General features: G+C 36.7%; 1 protein-coding gene across 1 annotated transcript in view; it reads right to left on the bottom strand.

The window, feature by feature from the left end:
• The window catches only part of LOC124153573 (very long-chain specific acyl-CoA dehydrogenase, mitochondrial), a 48722-nt gene that overhangs the window by 6269 nt on the left and 21100 nt on the right, over positions 1-21353 (bottom strand). The window contains exons 3-6 of the mRNA XM_046526835.1: positions 5254-5472; positions 3962-4086; positions 2350-2480; positions 1860-2035 (exon numbers count right to left, since the gene is read on the bottom strand). Coding sequence (XP_046382791.1) covers positions 1860-2035; positions 2350-2480; positions 3962-4086; positions 5254-5472 — 651 coding nt within the window. The remainder of the gene's footprint in view (positions 1-1859; positions 2036-2349; positions 2481-3961; positions 4087-5253; positions 5473-21353) is intronic.

The following is a 21353-nucleotide window of genomic DNA, read 5'->3' as shown; positions in this document are numbered from 1 at the left end:
ATTAAAGCCCAAGATTTTTTTCCATAGTTTCAAGTACATAGTAAATAATAATAATCTGAGCTGTGGCAATAAGTTCTGACTAATAATAACAAATTTTAAATCCAGAGCTTCATATTTAATTTTCTCTCCATTAAAAGCATAACCTCACCATAGTTTCCCTAATAAATCAAAATTTTACAGGAGAAATATTTACATTGTCTACATTCTGCTGAAACCAGCAAAGGTATGTCAGAAAATTCTAGTATGCATCAACAAAACCTCACATTCATATTTTCCAACTAAGCACTTTCTTTACAATTGTCTCAATAGTCTTCAAGGCTATATTCTGTGAAATTTACCACATTAACCATAAGGTTAAGCGTGCCTGAGCTTGAAGACTATATTTTGGAGAGCTGAAAATGCTTTGGCCTAGTGCCTCAGTCTGTCACAATCTTGGCTAGCAATTGAAGGCTTTAAAATCTTGGCAGGGCATCATTGCTCTTCCAATGCAATGCAATCAGGTGTTACCATGAATTCAATATTTCATCGCCAACATTTCAAGCAAATGATACGGACAAACTGGGCTGGATTACAGCACAGATGATTGGAATTTAGGAAAACGCAATTTCGTATGAACCATCAACAAATGAAAGACTTGGGATAATGCCAAAATTCACTCATATTCTGCCTACCGTATGGAACTAAAATACATTTGGCCATACCTTTTCTCCGACAATTTTTAAATTCTTCATCGTCTACAAACAGAAATAATCCTACCTACCTAACCAGATAACTAATAAGCGAAGCTCATGAGTAAATATGTACCTATATGTATTTATTTGCTACGATGATGCAGCTCTTCATGCACTTCAGTATGTTTTTAAAAGTTACACCTATTCTGCACAACATTGACGACACCATAATTGACATGTGGCTTCTATACTTATTTAACAGGCCACTGAATCTTATGCTACCCACAAAATATGAGGGCCTTTTTTATTTCAACCTTTGATAGCTCAGCAAACACATCATAAGAGCAACAGGCAGGTACTGCGCGGATAGGGCAACTGTGCATCCTCCAAAGCACACGCTCAAGTAATTTCTGTCCGTAAGTTAGTATAATGTTAGTGGCAATCTCATTAACTACTCTACCTCAATTGATTCTCCCACCAAGTGTGCACTGTGGAGCAAGAGCCAGAAAACTTGCCAAATGGCTTCAGCATTGACTTTTCTTGACCTTTATGCCGATGAAAAAGAATTTTAACGCTAATGCAGCTGCTCAGCGCGAAACATAACATTGATTCTCATTTAAAACAAAAGAAGAGGCATGCTGAATCCTGGAAGTGTTCTGATCCACCTATCATCTCAGAGCTGATGCAGCCCAACTGCTCCTTGAGCAATTTCAATGGGACATTTTCGATCATCCCCTGTACAATGCCGACATAGTGCCGTGTGATTTCCATCTTTGCACTGAAATAAAGATGTGGCTAGGAGGTAAATGTTTTTAAATGGGCCATAGCTTCAGGACAAAAGCAGCATTCATTGGAAGTCGTTGGCGGCAACATCCTATGAAGAAGGTTTAAGCTTGTCCACAGGCACTACCAATTCCTCAGTCGCCGAGGCGATTATGTCTAAAGGACACCACAAGTATGCTCAATATTTACCTAAAAAATAATTTTTAACCAATCATTTCGTCTTCTGTTCCTGGCTCATCGGAGCTTGAAAAATAACGGCCCTCGTACATAAACAAATGAGATTAATCACCCTACATTTACATCTAAGATGCAGCTCCAAATAAAATGGTAATGAAAAAATAAATACCATTAGTTGAAGGCTGAGTTAAAATTATCAAAATAGACTGCATGTATATCAATACTAACCTTAAATCCTTGACCAACTCCTCCCAAAACATTCTCAGCTGGAATTTTCACATTGTCATAGTACACCTCAGTGGTGTTGGAACATTTGATACCCATTTTTTTCTCGGGGGGACCTGATGTCACACCTCCAAAGGAGCGCTGGACTATAAATGCAGTCACTTTGTCCTTCTCAATGCCTAAAACAAGAAACAGCATTAATGTAACAGCCTTCAATTTGATGACCACACAGACACAAATAAAAAATTGAGAAGTAAAAAATGCATCCTCTGGGTATAAAATCTATATGAATTCCTTCAAAATGTAAAACATTTCAGCAATTTTTTTCAGATAAAATATCTATTTCATTTCTGACAGCCAAAACTTGACGTTAGCATAAAATAAATGCAAGCTAATATGGCAATGTCTACATATATTCAAGAGATAAAGTTTACACAGAGATTATAAGCATAAAACTACATAATTATACATCTAAATAAAAATTTCATCCCACCTGTTTTCTCATCTTTCACAGGAGTTTGAGCAAATACAGTCATAACTTCAGCTAGGCCACCATTACTGATCCAAATCTTACTCCCATTAAGAATATAATGAGAGCCATCAGCTGATGGGACTGCTCTTGACCTGTGGGCAAAATGAAAGTTCCACGGTAAAACATTTTGTTTACCACCTCTTCTTGACTTAAACACAAATCAAATGTAAGCCCTTACAATCTGAGTAAAAGAAGAAATACTTCAAATAAACCATTACACAGGAAGGGATTAATAATACATTGACAAACAAATACTGCTATTTCAATCCAGAGAATCTGAAGAATTTTCGGAATTAACAAACTCACATTGCCTTATCTCAGAATCCAAAATAGGAGGCACATTGTTCATAAGCATAAACAGTTAATATGAGAAGTTAGAACATCAATGCTTCATAGACACTAAAGGTCCTCATATTGCTACTTTTTAGATGGCTTCTGCTGGTTTAGAATTAAGGGCCATTTATTGTACTCTTCCATTGAATTCAAGCATAAATTTCTTTTCTCATTTGCAATTAAAATTTCTTCTTTTTATTAACTATATTTTTCCTCAAAATATCATCCACAAAATAGAGGCATGGATCTAAAACAATGGAAAGTGAAATACAGAAATTCACAGTATTATTTTTTTTTAATATTATCACTTGAGACAAATTTGCACGATATGGCGAGGAAAAAGAGAAAAAAACTTGAAATAATCAGAAAAATATCTACCTCTAACTGGAACAGATGAATATCAATATTTTTTCTGCTTTTTTAAATACAGCAATTTTGAATAACAATGACAATAATAAAGCAAAAATTGATAAGTTACAGCCACTCATGCAGATAAAATATAATCCACCAGGAGCAATGAAGAAAAAACTCATCAATGATTCAGACTAACAAAGAGATCAAAAGTGCCACCACAGATGTCAAAATATGAAATTCAAGCAATTCAAGAATTTCAATTGGATATTGTACTTTCCTGGCTGTATGAATTACATAACCCCAACTATCCATTGCAAATAATAAGAAACGAAATAAGAGGAGAAACAAAGCAGACAAGATTTTAGTTTCAATCGCAGTAAGTGTATTGCTTGAAGTAAATGGGAGCTTTAACAAACCTAACAAATAAAGCTAACTTAGTTTGGAATTAAACGCAGAAATATAAATTGACCTGAAATATAGCTATTCATTACATCCATTATTACATCATAGCAATGACAAGTAATTTCAATTACCAAAATAATGATTACTTGAAATTATAACCAGATAATTAAAATTCCAGACTTAAACTAGAAATTTAGAAATAACTCAGAGAAACTCAATAGTTCTGTAAAGTCAAGCTCAACTTCTGCATTTAAATGTTCCTATGGGTTCCCTCGATTGAGTATTTTTTAAATCAAGATTATCTCTGATATAATTTGCTCCAATATATCCTGATAAACAAACTAAATTTTTTCATCTTTCATCTTATGGTACATTCAAACGACTCATTTTTTTCTTAATACCACCGACTCAATAGCACAGAAAATGGTAAATTAATACTTTTTGCCAATCATTTATCACAAACATTAACTTCCGTTTAACTTACTTGATTGATCCTGCATCACTTCCAGATGAGGGCTCTGTTAAGCAGAATGCAGCAAAGTGTTCTCCTGATGCTACTTTGGGAAGATACTTTTGTTTCTGCTCATCAGTTCCAAAAAGCAATATCCCCTATATTTTCAAGAAAATTGAGAAATATAAAGAAAATTGGAATAAAAATTGATCTGAATAATTTTTTAAATCAAAATTAATTCTTTTGTTATTATTATTTAGGGTGAGAGGAGAGATGTTGTAAGCAGATTATCTGCCAGCATCTTGGCAATTGACAAAAAGGAGAGAGAAGTACTATCAAAAGCTGAGAGGAAACAAAATAAGAAAGCCTTTTACTGATAACTCAAACACTACTAACTAGTTATAATTTAAATTAATTTATCAACAATGCTACCCTGCTACAATGCTACCCTTATACAACAATGCTAAGTATGTTACCCTCACTCATGAATACCTTTAACTTTAACTTTTTCCAGGTTTGAGTGATATGAACTGGACCAAAGCAAATTAAATTATCTAAGTTCTATTTTACATATTCACCTTCAAATATTACGTACTTCTATTTACTGTAATAGCGCTCTCATACTTAGAACAATACTGTAATATGCTTAAAACAACTCCTATCAAGTGACAACTCAGCGTATTCCAGTAAGTACTTATTAAGTCATTATTGTTGGAGAATAGGAGTCCACAGTAATATGATTACTCTGCACCACCAATCAAAGGGAGTTGACGTAGACAGACAGCACACAAGTAGAACATTGAGCCCGGAAGCAAATTTTTATTTAGAATTAGAATTTCTATAACAAGAATCAATGCTAAGCCAAGGTGATAGCTCAGAAAGGATTTTAGATTATTTACATTAGGTGAATATCAAGAAAAGAACAGTTCTGTTATAATTCCCTAGCACATAAATTCACAAAATGACATGGAGAAGAGCGGAAAGTGAGAGGTTGTTTTCAGGGGAAGGCACATGTTTCCCTCCTCTTCAAGCCTTAAAGGAAAGGTAGGGTCATTAGGGTGGCCAACATAAAAACATATATGGCTGTTTATCTTATAGAAGCAAGTGCCGAGTGGTTGGCAGCGAGTGCAAGCATTCTCAATGGAGCCTCAAAAGAGAATGGTCACTTCCACCCACTTCTCTCTCCCTACTGTTCTTCAACATAGATTTTCCCAGGCTAAACACATGTTTACGCATGTTCCATAGAATTTTAAGATAGCTCTATTTATGTTAAGACATAGATATTGAATTCCCCAGGTACAGAGTTGGAAATGAAAGATACTGACCTTGAAACCAATGGACTGGTGAGCACCAAGCGTAATTCCAACTCCAAGGTCATGAGCACCCACAACCTCCACCAACCTGGCATATTGAGTGTTGCACAGGCCGACACCTCCAAGTTCTGTGGGCACTTGCATTCCAAAGGCTCCCATCTCCCTCAAGCCTTGAAGGGTACCCTCATCCACTTGCTCAGCTGCATCATTCTTGGCAGGATCATTAACTTCCTGTTGGATAGTAATAAAAACCCATTTAAGAACATGGTGCAATGAACTAATGAAAATTCCCACATTACACATATCTCACGAAATATTAACTCAAAGACCAATCAGGAGGAAATATGAAGATAATGATAAATTATGGCGGAAAAAAAGATATGTAAAATGACAATGTCATCAAGAAAGGAAACTGATACCAAATCTACAACAGCAAGTTTACAAAATTATAGGTTACCATCAGTCCATGCATCTTGAAATTAGAATATTATGTACTAGTATTCAATACTTAACATTGAAATTTAAAAATTGTTGTAATTTAGCTACAATTGTAAATTTCAGATTGTAATTAACTTTGAGCTAAATCAAAATTCTCTGCAAGGCACTCATTCTCCAGAGCATTTGTTCATGATCAAAATAATTTTATGAAGTTCCCACAAGATTGGCTAAGTGCAAAGACTACTGAATGTCACAGCTACCACACACAAAAAAACAAATCATAAGAGATAAATGAACTTCTTTAAGTTTCCATGAGGATTGTTAACTTGAGAAATACCAAGCTAGAATATATTAGAATGTACCAGAAGATAGAAAAATAAAAAATAAAGTGATGCAAATGCAAACTATGAGAATAAAATGAAAGCCACCATGAGATTATATCATGAGTCACTGAAAGCAAGAAGTGATACAGGGAGGAGTGATAGAGGGATGTAAGGAATAAAAGGAAAGTGATAAAAAATCCAAAGTTTCTTCATTGCTGCACATTACATGTTTCTGAAGGAGAAACATGAGACATAACATTAAACATAGAATTAAATATAAATTCAAATTCAATCTAATGCGGCAACATAATGATAAGAGAGGGAATGAAGTCCACAAAGGCAAGCTCTCATTGCTGTGGGTCACTTTGAGTCACAATCTGTCCATTTGAGCCACAATTTATGAGCAATAAGACCAGATTTTTCGATTTATGTTTCAAACAAAATAAATATATAAGCATTATTACAAATTCTTGGGTAATCATACAAGTTGTATATGAATGATTGACTAGGAAAATTCTTACTCAGCAGTATAACTACTGGATAAAATTCGAGGAAAAACAACTGAACTCCACTGAAATTTGATATAATATGGAAAATTCGTAGAAACGAGGTAGTTCTGACAAATTAATACGTGGATTTATTTCTAAATTGCGAAATTATAGACGTGAGGGCAACATTAACACCTTAGGCGTATGCAACCAACAATACAAAATTTATCTAACCAGCAGGATACATGAGTCGTAAACTTACTCATTCAATCATAGAAGTTGGATCGTTCAAATCGGTTCCGCAAAAATAGTAACTGAAACTAGATTACCAAAACCAAGTTGGGAGAGGATATGGGCGAATGTCGTATGATTGAGCCAGAAATCGAGCAGATAAAACATTAAGTAGCTTATTTCAACATGGTGGGTGACCAATACCAAAACTGATTCCTATGAGACGAGATATATAAAGACACAAAAATTTCAGGGAGGAAAGATCATTTGCTTTATTGACTCTATTTCTGGCAGCATTGGTAGATATAATAGTCTAAAACGTCCCTCAGCGTGGTTGTGTCGATCAAGTTGCAGTCACTTTCCAAAATAAACGATTTTTTTAAATTAATAAAGATGTGTTCTCAAGGGCAGAGAAATTGCAACAAAAACACTCCTTTGATCTTCCAAGTTGGTCCATGTGATCGATATACAAATATCTTGCTGACTGAAAATGAAGAAAAACTATGCGCATTCTGAGAACTTAAGAGTCATTGCCGGAAGAAGTTAAGTTACAGCTCACATGTCTAACTATCGAATACAATAGAGTGACTGTCAAGTCTCCGAGGTCAACCCGATATATTCATGAATAGAATTATCGTAGGGAACAACCAGGAATAAAAAAGAAGAGATATAACATCAAAAATCTTCAGTTTGCACCAAACTGGAGAGTATAATCGCATAATCCCACTACGTAGAAACCAGAGTTTAAAATTATTAATAGAATACAATGTTTTCAATTCATCTACATTTAATCGACTGCCAGAAAGAATTCAAGGGAATGTATTTCGGTCGTCGAAGGAATAAAGCATCGTAATAAAGGGTAGAGCCTCATTCAACGCAAGAGGTAATGCGGCTGTAAGCAGAGATGAGCCTCTCGGAAATTGCAGGCGCAAAAACCACTTACAAAAGAATAAGCATACGAAATGAATGACAATTTATCGCTAAGTGCGACGAAGATAAGTGAACGACATAATACTGTCAATTGATGATTTCTTAAGACGAAATCTTATGCTAATGGTAAACCATCGCGCTAGGAGGTCACCCTCATTTTTATTGAGTATGATTAACTGAGCGGATTCTTCATTAAATCATTGACGTGGAAGACATCCAGAAAGCCCTTAACGAGAATGATTTCTCCTGATTTAGTTCGTTGATACCTTATGATTGATACACATATTCTCAATAATAGGTACGCGCTCACGCACCTGGGGTTATGATTTAAAGGTAAAAATAAATTAAAGTAAAATTTCAAAGTGAAGGAGATTGTCGACAATAAAAAATGGAAGGGTAAATCAAAGGGTAATCCATCAACTTTGATCTCAGGGAAGCAGCCGGTTAATTCCAATGAATAAAATATGAAACTGACTTTCATTAGCACCTCGAAGTTATCAAGTATAACGCGATATAAAATTTCATACTAAGTGATGCAGCTCACTGTCAGTTATTGCGTCATTGGCATTTTCCAACTCTTTTGAAGCTCTTTCTTGACACGCAAAATTGCTTACAGGTTCTGAATTATTTGATAATAGGGCCTATAGTTCACCGTGCAGTTGCGTATTCAAATAGCTCAACCACGATACATATGAGTCGTTGCACCAGTCGTGGAAACAGGCCAGAGAGAAATAATTGGCACGAACAGATGGATACGGGTAACCTGGAGGAAATGGACTGATTGTGAGCCCACTATCGAACGTAAATGGTTGACTGCCGTTATGCAATGTCGATTAAAGCAATTGAAAAATACAATGACAGAACGAAAATTCCACACAAGAAGTAAAGAATAGTACCCGATTTTTCCGGGAGTAGCTTATTGATCTAGGCTTTCATGCCCTGGTTTCGCGATAAAACATCGTTGGAGCAGATGGCGTGCAAGGATATCGACTATTTGGTCCACTTGTAGAATTTGATAATTATAAAAAATCGTGCGAAAGATCCACAGAGAAAAAATCATTCGCCTTGACCGGGATTCGAGGGATCCGGGTTCGAATCCCGGTCAAGGCGAATGATTTTTTCTCTGTGGATCTTTCGCACGATTGTGCATTGCGGGTGACTCCCGTAAAAGTTATCACCGCGGCTAGTCCCGGTACACTTTAAATTATAAAAAAATGTTAAGTTACGTTCCTCGTTTACGGTAATCTTTAGGAACACTGCGGAGATATGAAATCGGCTCTCAAAAAGATAGCAGGTCTATTTAATCTATCCGACCACAGTCCACCATCGCTATACCATATTTAATGCAGAAGAATAGACCATTATTCGAAATACCTACAAGCGCACGGTTGTACGGATCTATAACTGAAGGGTTAACTTATACCATTAATATGATATTTTATAGTAAATCCGAACCTTATCCTGATATCAGCACTTTCAATATTACTATGCCACAATAATACAGTTAGTGGACGAGGAGAAAATGTTATCCCGTTACAAATGCAGTATAATGTGATTCCCTTAGGTTCTCTTGATAAATCTTCAGCAGAATCGCCGCCAGGTGATTGGAGTAAGTATTGAATTTTTCCAGGGGTTTCGTATAAATGATGGATCTCATCCAAGTCGAGCAAAATAATTTCGTGAAATCGGCTCAAGGGAATTTCCTTTCTTCGGAAACTTTACTGAAGGACTAAATTTCTCACAAAATTGCATCCCGCCTTCAGCGAAGGTGGCCGGGGAGAACCTAAGGCTCGGCGGCTAACCCTCCCCCGAAACCTCATGGTTTGGCCCAGTACTAAATTTATAATACAAGCGCACGTGCTTAACAGGGAGTATTACCCAGCGATAATGCAATGATCTCACTCTCAGCGTAATTTTTAAAGTTACTATTAACAAAGGATGCCTCTTTTAGACCACTTTTATTGATATCTTCATAAAATATTTTTTTTACTCCTACCTTCAAATACTTTATATTTATATGGTAGGCGTGGGTAGGCGTAATTTGTGGCACTACATTTAATAATGTCTTCCGCGGAATTTTAGCATTTACCGACCTCGGTCCCGACTGTCTGAAAAGTTGAACATTTTAAACAAAGGTTTGCCATATAAAAATTCTGTTTTATAATAACGTCAAATTCTTTCCAATTATATCAAATTTGGACGAGTAACACCCGCCTCCTGCCCAAGATTCTCACCGGGGCATCCTACGCCAAGAAATTCTCCTACCATGGGCACCCCAGCCTTCTACATATTCCGAAATCCTATCCATGGTTCCCTTTATCCTTCTGGTAGCCGACCATAACAATATCAAAAGAAGTTCGGAGTTATGAAAAATAAAAAATTATAACCCTTCTACATATTCCGAAATCCTATCCGTGGTTCCCTTTATTTTACTTGTCACCGACCATAATAAAAGAAAGTTTGGAGATACGACTAATATAATGAAGAGGAATAATATACCTTCATCAATGACACAAGATTCGAGATGAAACCACGAAGGCATTGAGTGATGCTTCATATGCAAACAGCCTTTGCCTGCGCCATCAACCGCAGAGGAATCGAACACTTGAGATGGATTTATTGAGAGGAGCCTTCCTATTACAGCCACCTGTCGACGGATAGACGTGACCTTCGGCCCAGAACCGTAGGAAAAAAATCTCTAGGTAGGGGGGAGTGGATCGCACGCAGCAAAGCTCACGGTGACGCGTACATTTCCCGAGTGACGCAGTAATCCCCGCCGACGACCTCAAAGCTTGAAAATTTGCGGAGACAATTCCTTCCGCGCACGTGGTTTGGTGAGGCTTCCACGCATTTGTTGAGACAACAACCTTCAGAATTCCGTATCTCTCGATTTTCTCCGTCATGGACGTTTGGCTCCACGCAATCTAGACTCACAATGCTCTTACCTGATAAAGAATTACTAACGCGAACTGCATCAGTAAACGACCTTTAATCGATAAAATTATAAATGAACGGACTGAGTGAGAAAATAACAGCCAAATGTTGCATCAGCTCCGCGATAGCCCTCGTCAAGATGGATCAGAACGACTGATGCAGGAAAGGATGCAGGAAATACGACTGCAGAATAGATATATGATGTTATTTTTCCCAAGAACAACAAGAAATCAAGTAATTAGTGACCGTTTAGATGTTTACTACTACACAAATTGAACGAGAAAAAGGTATTAATGGTCTATAATTAAGTAATATTGGTACTAACGCCATGACACACATGAAATAGTAAATTAGGTTTTACGAATAAATTATCGACCCGTCTGTGGCCAAGACGATGCAAATGCAGTAATTTTTGCCAGATTTTGGCTACTACTTCCTTCCAATCAGCCTTTCCAAATTCCTTTTCAAATGCGCAGTGAGTTTTACATCCCTCTAATCTCCTTCACCCAACATGGATTTCTTAATTCGCTCGCACAATGGAAGCGGAGGAGGCGTGGGCGCAGAGCCACTAAACGAGCGGGGGTAGACTCTCCGAGGTGGTTGGGTGGACTGGAGAATTGGGTATATACCACAACCGAGATACTCCACGGATTACAAAATGTATCCTTTTTATACACGTTTAATAGAATATGTACTTTTTTCAAATATGAAAATTTTCGATTGATGTAAATCCACATATGTCCCTTGCAGTGTAGATTTCTCGGGTTTTACACCGGGTCAGGTCCTCTATGTCTACTTCCATTCCTTCTCACGGCCAAATTAAAAGCCCAAATCTGGCCAAGGAAAGACATATGGAGGACCTGACCCGGTGCAACACCCGAGAAATCTATAGGTACTGCTATTGTTCGCTTGGAAAGAACCAAACATTACATCACATACTTTAGTACATATGTCGTATGTACTAAAGCGGTATCAGTAAAAGTTTTACTTTTCATTTCACTGCTCCAAACTTGCAGCACGTCAAAATAAAAACCACGTATTAAAGTTTTAGACGTAACTAACTTACTAATAGTCTCACTTACTGCAGTTGGTCGTGAGGAGGAATTAAATAAAAAAAGAGACACTCATCACCACGTTACGTGTGCATGAACTTTCGACAGTTTATAGGCTTTCTCCGCCGTCCATTCCGGCATGTTTAGGACCACGCTGGCAGCGTGCACCTTCAGAGACTGCCAATGCGTGAATGTCGAACTCCCATCATACAGAATGCGCCTAAATGGCACTACGTAACGAATTTCTTTTCATGTCATCAATTTCGTGCAATTTAAACCCTAGTTATTAGATGAAAGTTGATAGAGATAAGTAAACCCTTTGTTCGATTATAATATAGTACGAATAGTCTTCTTTAACATACTAACCATTAACATTAGCCCTCAATATAAGAGTATTTGTGTTGTTGTCTTGCGTTGCGCGGGAAGATGGATGCTTGGAAGAAACTCAAAACACTTGCAGAAATGTGTAGATGTAATTTTTTATTATAACTTTTTTACAGCCATGACGGGTGCAAGTGGTTTATCGCATGTATGTAATCGGATGATCAACCCCTGCCAAACACACTAGGGGGAACTTAAAGAGTATTACATGCATGTAAAGGTAGCTATTTCGCAGATAAGGGGAGAATTCATCAGCAAAAAAATCAACCTTTCGAAATGCGCCTTCCTACCGATAATCGACGGAGGCAAGAATTCATCCGGAGCGAAGGAACTTTATATAAAGTCAGTGACACGGGACACCGCCCCCATATCCTTCAAACATTTTAAAGTTCAAGTTGAGTCAGAGGAAACTTTGAGTCCACTGTAGAGATAAGGCTTCCGCGATGATCCCATGGAGCCGCGCGCCTCAATCGAGAGAAGTCACGGGGGGAGGGCAATGTCGACGCTCACGGCGCTAAAAGGCACGCGAAGACGTCATAACCCGGAGAACTAGGCCGACGTGTTTGTTTCCGCTGTCGACGAGCTGTGCTAGGAAGTTCTCTCTCCTTCAAGTACAACAGATAGGCGACTAATTGGAATTCACACTTTTTCTATCCCATGACAAATACAAAGCTTCCTTCGGAAAGGCACAGGCGAAAGAAAATTCGCGTTCCTCTATTCGCTGTTTAGCTTAAATCCCGAAGTAAATTGGCTAACATCCTTCAGTATAAATTGCAAAATTAAGAAGACAGACTTAGCATATGGAAGCTGGATATTTCTACGCTCATGCGCGCCGAGTACGTTTATCACGTGCATCACTTACATGAAAAAAGGCCACTAAAATCCAAACAGATGTCAATAACTAAAAATAAGAATTTCTCCCCCGAACTGTTCTATCAGTATCAAGAATAATTAATGGTATCCGAGAGGTGAAGGTAGGTTTACTTAAACTATTTTGCACAGTCGAGGTAACAGTTTTCAAAATCGTTCAAATCCCTAACTTTAATCTAGTTCTAAGTCACATAAGTCAACATTTTGACGGGGCATAAATAAGCACTTTTTTCATAGAATCCGAAAAATAAAAATGTTAATCACTCTATTCACAAAGTTTGTAGTCTATATTACAGTGCGCTGACTAGAACCACGTAGGCATGGGCATAATACGTCACACTGGTCATGTCAGCCAAAATTCAAAGCCAGCGAATATTCGGACGAAGGCGTAAGTTCAGTACGAAAAAAATACGGGAAAACTCTCGCTGAGTTATCACTCATGTACGCAATTGGGACTTTGATCTCAAAGACAAGGGCCATGTCAAAGACAATGCCATCAGTTTTTAGGTCGCGATATTTTCCCGCGGAAAAAGCTGTTTTCGGCATTCAATATCAGTTCATTTGCGTCGCTGAACACTACACTATCCATGGCGTTTATAAGACAAATTAAGCTGTTTAACGATACCACGATTTTATCACGAATAAATCATGACGATGGATCGAAACCACAAGGCGGATCTCACACATCACTCCAATTCAATTTCATTCAGCCCTCATTGTGAACTTATCTGCAAAACTAACTCGTAAAGAAAGAAAGCAAAGCAAAATAAACCACGCAATAAACAAATTGCAGCGAGTAAAAGAAGTACCCAGCCTCATTGATATCGCATGACAGTCACATGACAGAAAAACTGAGGATGATTAATTTCACTATAACTACAAGCTTAGAGATTTTCCAAATCTACATACAATGAGGTAGCAGAGTGGTAGAAAGATTTATGGAAATACAAAACGATAATAGAAGTTGCCTCACCACTGATTCGGGATGAATATTTTCCTAATTGAGTAAAATTATGCCAAGCTATATTTTCAGCCTAAACAGATTAAATAATCAAGAAAGAGATTTACTTGAAAAACTAACATTTAGGGGAATCCAGTATCATCCGGTAGCTTTAACGAATGTTTAAAGCAGGATAGGTTTCGCTATAAAAAATTCTGTAATCCTGTTAGAACCCTTAATATATGATAAAGACAACTTGAATATCGCCTTAAAAACAGTAGACAACTTCCGTGTCCTAATTAAAAGGTCTGAGGACAGGACGGTTATTGACTGACTTGACCAGGGATAAGTTTTTCAGGTATGATGCAAAATCACATCTTGAAGGAACCCTGGACGGTCCTTTACATGCGTATCGCCGTGAACTCTAACAGGATAGAATTAACAATAGTATGTCCTCTCGAGTAATTTTCATCATGATTTCTTGTGTTTTTTATGTTAGTTGTCAACTTTGCATTTCTTTTCTCCCAATTCATTTGTTAACTCTTCATTCTCTTGAAAACATTGGACTCATTATTTATTTTACGCCTGACATCATTGAGTGATTAGCTTCAGTTAATAATGAAAGTTATTTACACGGCCTCTAGCAATATAATTACCAACTAACGTTCATGTACGTCTGCAGAGATCATTTATTCATATTTTAAAACAATACGAATCAACTTGTTCACACAATCGTTTAATCGCTGTTAACAATAAACCTGAAATTATTTCTGAGTCCGCGCTGCGTCTTTCCCCAGTTCAACTTTCTTCTCTTATCTCTGAAAAGGACGCCGAATCTTTCCCACTCTCACCACGCGCCCTCGATACTCGGGAGTCCATCCCTTTCACGCGGACTCTGTAGAAGTCACTTTCATTTTCCGCCCAGGCGGGACCCATTCGCGTCTTGCGACATCCTCCTGACAAGCCTTTAATTTCTTCTCTTACCATTACCAAACCTCGATTTTGTTCATATTTTCACCATAGCATTGGATTGGTGGACAGTAAAACAAATGACAACCCCAAAGAGTGAACGCATACCTCCCGTTCGACCGGTCTTATTTTGACGTAACTGTATTTTATAGGCATTACTTATTTAAAAGCCACGTAAGCATCTTGAAATGATCAGCAGGTACGTATAGATTAGAACTTAGTTGAGAGAAAAACTGTGTATCAAATAGGAAAATTTTACCTTATCGCCAGGGGCGGTAAGAGGTGATTGGGGGCCCTCGGCTCGGGCTCCTTCTTGGGGTATTCGGGGGACCATCCACGGAAAATTTTAGGAAATTGCATGCCCGGAAGTAGATTTTCACGATATTCTGATTCTTAAAAACCAGGAAGTTAATAAAAAATAGCAATTTCCTAAGAAAAAATACTATAAAAAGTGATAATTTCAAATGGCGGCGGGGCAAAGTCCTCGCCCATCAAACAAGGGGTCGCGGGCTCGAGTCCCGCCTGGGTAAGTTACACCTATCCAGGGCATGGTTGCTTGTGTACGTAAAATTGTTAACATGTTCACCTCCGGACTCGTTTGATAATGTCACTTTGCCACCTGAATTGCCTTCGATACTTAAGAACTCCAAAAATAAAAAGTTATATGGGCAGAGAAGACAACAGTTGGAGTTAGAAAGGGAACACATAGATTCCATCAATCGCCTCACAGAAGCCATTAGGGAATCTAAAGAAATCCAGAGGGCAAGAAATAAAATCCTAATGCTGATGGTTAACCAAAGAAAACAAAATAATGATGAGTAACCTCGGATTTCAAGAATGATTTTGTACCGCAATATATATTGAGATTATAATCCTTTTTTGCAAAAGGCTAAATAGAGCTGTATTCGGTGGTATGGAAATAAATAAATTTTTATAAAATTTAATAATGCATTATGGTTCAATTATCTTTTTAGCGAATTTGTTCCTTGACTGCACTGAAATCTAAAAAACCTTTCCGAATAACTCTTTCAAAAAAGCATTAGGTTTTCTTTTATCTTCTGACACGTTTATTTATTTCTGCGTAATCTTTTCACACTATGTTGTGATATAAAGAAACTGATGAAAACGCAAAATTTTTTAATTGCAAAAGAAACTTTGGTTCGAGTAATCTAAAGTCTTATTTGGTTCAAGTAATCTAAAGTTCGAGTAATCCTAAGTCTTTCATTTTAATTACACCTTTCATATTCGCTTCACGATAGACGCGAACGTTGTGGGGACCCTAAGCTCGGGGCCCTCTGCGATTGCCGACCAGCCGATCTGGCCAGACCGACCGTGCTTACCACATGCACCAAAGAAACATTTTTATTTTTGAGATACAGGTTGGTCTTGACTAATTGTAAGTACTAATATTTAGAGCCTAAAATTTTTAAGAATACAGATGATAAATTTTCTTGGTTGGATAACTATAACTTATAATAATTCTTTTTCAGAAAATAAAGCGACCCGGGTTTCGATTTATAATCGCCATCAGGTGAAAATTATTGTTAAAAATAAGAAGTGGCATAAGTAAATGAGTAGGTGAATTAAGACAATATGAGTTTTAAAAATATACATATATACTGAGTAAAATACGGAGGACGTGCCCCAGTTGGCATGGTCTCTTAGATATGGCCTATCAACTCCATTTCCCTACTGAGAAAATCCGTGGCAAGAGATAAGGAAACCTGTCCTAAAAGTTTCCACAATTGATAAATTCGAATAGTGTTAAGAGAATAAAGAATTAATGAACGAATTTTGAAAAGAGAAATGCAATGTTCTCAGCTAAAAAGAAAGAGGAATCATGATGAAAATTACTCGCAGCCAGTACATACAGTGGTTAATTCTATTCATTAATGTGGGACATTTGAAAGTTTGAGATTAATTCTATTCATTAATGAGGGAGATTTGAAAGTTTGAGATTCAAATTTAAAAATACAAAATACTTTACAATCCTTCGATTCGCATCTACAATGAAATGATCTACTACATACCTCCTTCAGACCCTAATCACAGCCTTAAACTGCCCAATCCACAAATGAAGTAAAATATAAAAACCATACGCCCAGGTATTTCTTAATTCAAAATTAGGAGTTAAAACTAACACACAAATAAAAGACGCTGTTCTCTCAGACCCGATATCACAATTCTTAAAAATAATTAAGCAGACGGAAGGGAATTATAAGTTACGAAGAAAATAAATTCAGTCATTCCCTCGCAAGTTAAAAATATAAGAAAACGTGAAAGTTCCCACTACCACCCACTTCTCATGGTGACGTCATTAGAAATCTAGTTCATTAACTCTTTTAATCAAAACCAATCATCCAGGGAGGGAATGACTTACTAGAGTCTAAACTACAACTATTTTTAGCGATGGGTATTATTTAAGGCTATTCCTTCAAGAAAAACAATGAATCTCTCATATTTATCAGCAAGACTATTTTATTTTATACCATGAAAAATAGCATCTTTCAGCTTAAATCATGACATCAAATTATCTTAAGCTTCAGTTATCCCAATACTTTGGTTCTTTATATATGATAAATATGACTGGAGTAAAAAAGTATCACTGTTAGAGTTCACAATGCAAAGTGTATCCTGAAGGCATATAAGTCGCATTAACTTCTTTTACATACGCCAGATAAACAGTAATCTTAACCGAGAGGGTAATTATCTCACTTCGGGGACATCAACAACTCTCTAATCGCAAAAAACGGAAGATACCACTGACCTTTTTCCAATACCAAGGTTAGCTTTCTGTTTTTTACCGTATGTCGAATAAACACATTCAGGAATGAATATGGGCATTTCCATGAAAATGTCAACTTTTTCTCACAAATTAAAATTTAGACAGGAAATATTTTATCTTTATAAATCAACAGCTAATTGATTGAATTTCAAGAAATCAATGCTTGAAATATTATTCACAGCCTTGCTAAAAGTTTTCAAACTATACTTCGATTCACAGAGTTTGGAAGATGTTTAAAATCATTACACTAGGGAGGTTGACCTGGTAATAATTCCGTCACATGTTAATTTTAGGCATAGTTGGAAGGTATTTAGATAATTAATGTTGTTTCTGTACATGAAAATCACCTTCATAAATGTTTTTTGATCGTGCACTCTTAAAAGTTTTACAATTTTTTGTATTTAACAATTCAATCGAAATATCCTATTGCATAATTTTCTCTAAAGGTAATTCCGTCACTAATGGAATTGCCCATATATAAACATGATGAAATGGAAAACAAAACTCACTTAGACGATTCTGAGATGGTGAATTGAGGAGATTTGTTTTAGATCTCTATCATCTAAAATGGAAAAGGAATTTTTTTGACAATACTGAAATAAGATGTCGATTGAAATTGAATATATTTTCAAATCCTCTCACCCGACAACGTAAAGATATCGATGTCAAAACCAGGTGGCGATACCTGAAAATTTTATGGAAATATCAAGTTATTCGACACAAAATCCTATATCTTAATTGTAATCTACAGCAGTTTCGATGTTTCATTGAGCATATATTATGATTGTTGATTGACTGATTTGAAGGATCAAGTAAGCTAACTCGGAATAACTGATTACAAGATTAAAATGTGAAAATAAAACGTTTCAAACGTTTAATTTCCGAAAATACACAGTGGTATAAGCGATATATGGTACATACAAATAAAGAATGTACACCTAGAGTTAGCTACATGAAAAGAACTCTTATTCATTTATTCAAGGGACTGTTTCAAAATCTATTTAAAGCCCTCGAGGAACACTAAGTGATACGTTTCTAAATTAACTGTTCAAAAATTCAAAACAAAAAAATCGGATAAATGAAAGTTACGGGTGAATATTTCACCAGATTTTCATCCTCAAGAGAAAAATTCTTTCCACAGTGGAGTGGCTTCATATACCGCTTTGATAACCTTCCACCGTTTCCCCTCACAGAGGCTTACCGAGTTGAGAGCTGACTCTCGAATGAAAGACGCGGAAATGACTTTTCCCGCTTAATCATTCCGTCTGTGGTAACTCACACAATGCCCATGCGAGGAAGGTTTGCCGACTCCTCAACACCACTACTGTCAACTCAAAACCTCGAACGCTCAAACAGCAAATAGGAGAATAAACACCACATGAGAAGTTCTCATGGTCACTATTCTGCAGTTTTAAGGAAGTATGAATTTCACTTCAAGTAAATGACGGCAAAAAATTGAGGGGCCAAATATTATTTTAATTTTTAAATATCGTTTGATATAATAAAAACTTGGTACCGTTAACAACTACGTATGCCAGCGACATTGGCTAGTATCCTCCACCATCAATAACCCTTAGTGAATTGTTTAAAGGTCAGGCTATCAATACTAGTCAACGTTTCATTGGATTACTTTTCTAATACCCACCAGAAAGACATTCCAACATAACGCCGATTACTATGGATAAGAAAACGAAGGTTTAATAAATAAAAACCCGTGAATAATTTACCGACGCTACGCCGCGGGGAAGCATAAAATCCTAAGTCATGAGTTGCTCAACTACCAAAATTATGGAATCAGCCATATACCACATAAAATCAAATACTAATCGTTTAACTGTGAATGCCAAAAATTTAACACTACACTTAATTAATGTTTCGCATATACCACACTATATACATCCCACAAGATAGGGCTTTTGAGAACTGGAGAGAAAAAGGGTGTTACGGTAATCCTATGAGACCCCCATCTCGGAAACACTCTAAACTTTATCTGGATCTAACACGACTTTACCATTACCATTCAAAGTGGACTGCAAACGACCAATTTTATTTACAGCAATCTAGAAGAAAAAATAGCTCGCTCTCTCGCAGTAATTTATTACAGCGGGTTTCCAGTTATCGTGGAAAGGAAAGATAAAAAAAAAACGATATGTCACTTCTAAAACCCCGACACATGAAAATGTATACTTTACAAATACGTTCATTAAAATATTTTATTTTTATTTTACTGAAATCAAAATAGCTAAAAAATGTGAAAAATTAAAAAAAAAAAATAAAGTGAAACATTTAATCGGATGACGTCAGAGACTCAGCAAATTTTTCCAAGTTTACCAAGTTCAGAAAATGTCAATGATGCAAATAGCGCGCTTTATAAAACATCGAAGGAGAATCATAATGGATCATCGAAAAAACAGACGGAAAATTCTTGCCAAGAACTAACATAAGTAGGTCAAGGGCGGAATACACATACTCCATGTAGCTTCGGTCGTTAAAATGACGCTTTGAGATATAAGTCGATTTGCTGAAAGAGAGGACAGAAAGCCTGGGGACAGTAAAAAAAATTAATATTTGAATAGATCGTCGTGCAACACAATGGGCACGATTGCCATTATAAGTGTTATCAACCATGTTAAAACCATTTTCCAGTCGAATCCCACATACTCGGCTCACACCCGAGGTATCACCGGCAGAATTTTATAAATATAATTCAAGGTGAATAGATGTCAGAAAACTTTTAAAAGTTGATAATCTTAAGAAGCGCACCTGCGCATATTTTACGCCAATTCATTCACTTATTGATAGAGATCGTAGTTTGTTTATTCACAGAATCTTCATTACGGGAAACGAGGAAAAACATCCTCCAATAAAATAGAAAACCTATATCGGCATCAGCTGTGATTCCTTGTTTTTACTAAGAACACGGAGTCAATCATGAGAAGATAGCAACACGCAGAAACCACAGAAATTTGTTCCGCAAGCGAGAATGATTCTGCGAATATATTGCTTTCAAAGAAATCCAGATTATTTATTAAGACTGAAAGATAGGAATTTTAATGCCATAAAATTGGATATCTTCACACTCAGCTCTAAATTGTACAAAAAATATCAACATAGGCCTACCTAAAATTTGCACACGGAAAAAATGAGTCCCGAATGAAGTCGCTTGAAAGAGGAAAAACGTTGGGGAACGCCTCAACACTGCGTCTTCCTATCGATCTTCGTAGACAACACTCTTCGATGCACGTGTCCAGACAGGACGCAACAAGTTAGAAAAATAAATCAATGATTAATAAAATTGTTTTGTCGTTCCGACGAAGCGTTTCGAAGACCGAGCTTCGAAGAAGCGCTAACACAATTAATACAAATTTAAATAAATCCGCACATACATTGGAGAAGGTAATTTTCACAGCAAATACCTCTTATTGTTAGTTGTGGAGTGTGCTACCGTGAAGAGGAACCGAAATCCACCGAAGAGCTGTCATACAAACTACTCGATACAGCAACGGATAAAGAAAAAACTCAAGGGGGGCGCAAAAGATATTTTGAGTTACCTATATTTTTATCGCAATGGAAAATAATCAACTTACATGTTAGTAAGATGGTTTTCTTTAAACTGATCATATGCATTTACAAGATAATGCTATCTTATGATATTAAAAAGTTTGTGGTTCTGCAATGTTCGGCAATGCGGGCAGCCCCGCAAGTGTGCGCGCGCCCTTATGTATCCGTCAGTGACGCGATATACAGAGCTTCGTCAATTTCAGTTCGAAC

This window comes from Ischnura elegans, chromosome 2 (assembly GCF_921293095.1).
Source record: "Ischnura elegans chromosome 2, ioIscEleg1.1, whole genome shotgun sequence".
In the NCBI taxonomy this organism is placed as follows: domain Eukaryota; kingdom Metazoa; phylum Arthropoda; class Insecta; order Odonata; family Coenagrionidae; genus Ischnura; species Ischnura elegans.
Note: the sequence above shows the minus strand (reverse complement) of the source record. Positions and strands in the feature narration are given on the sequence as shown.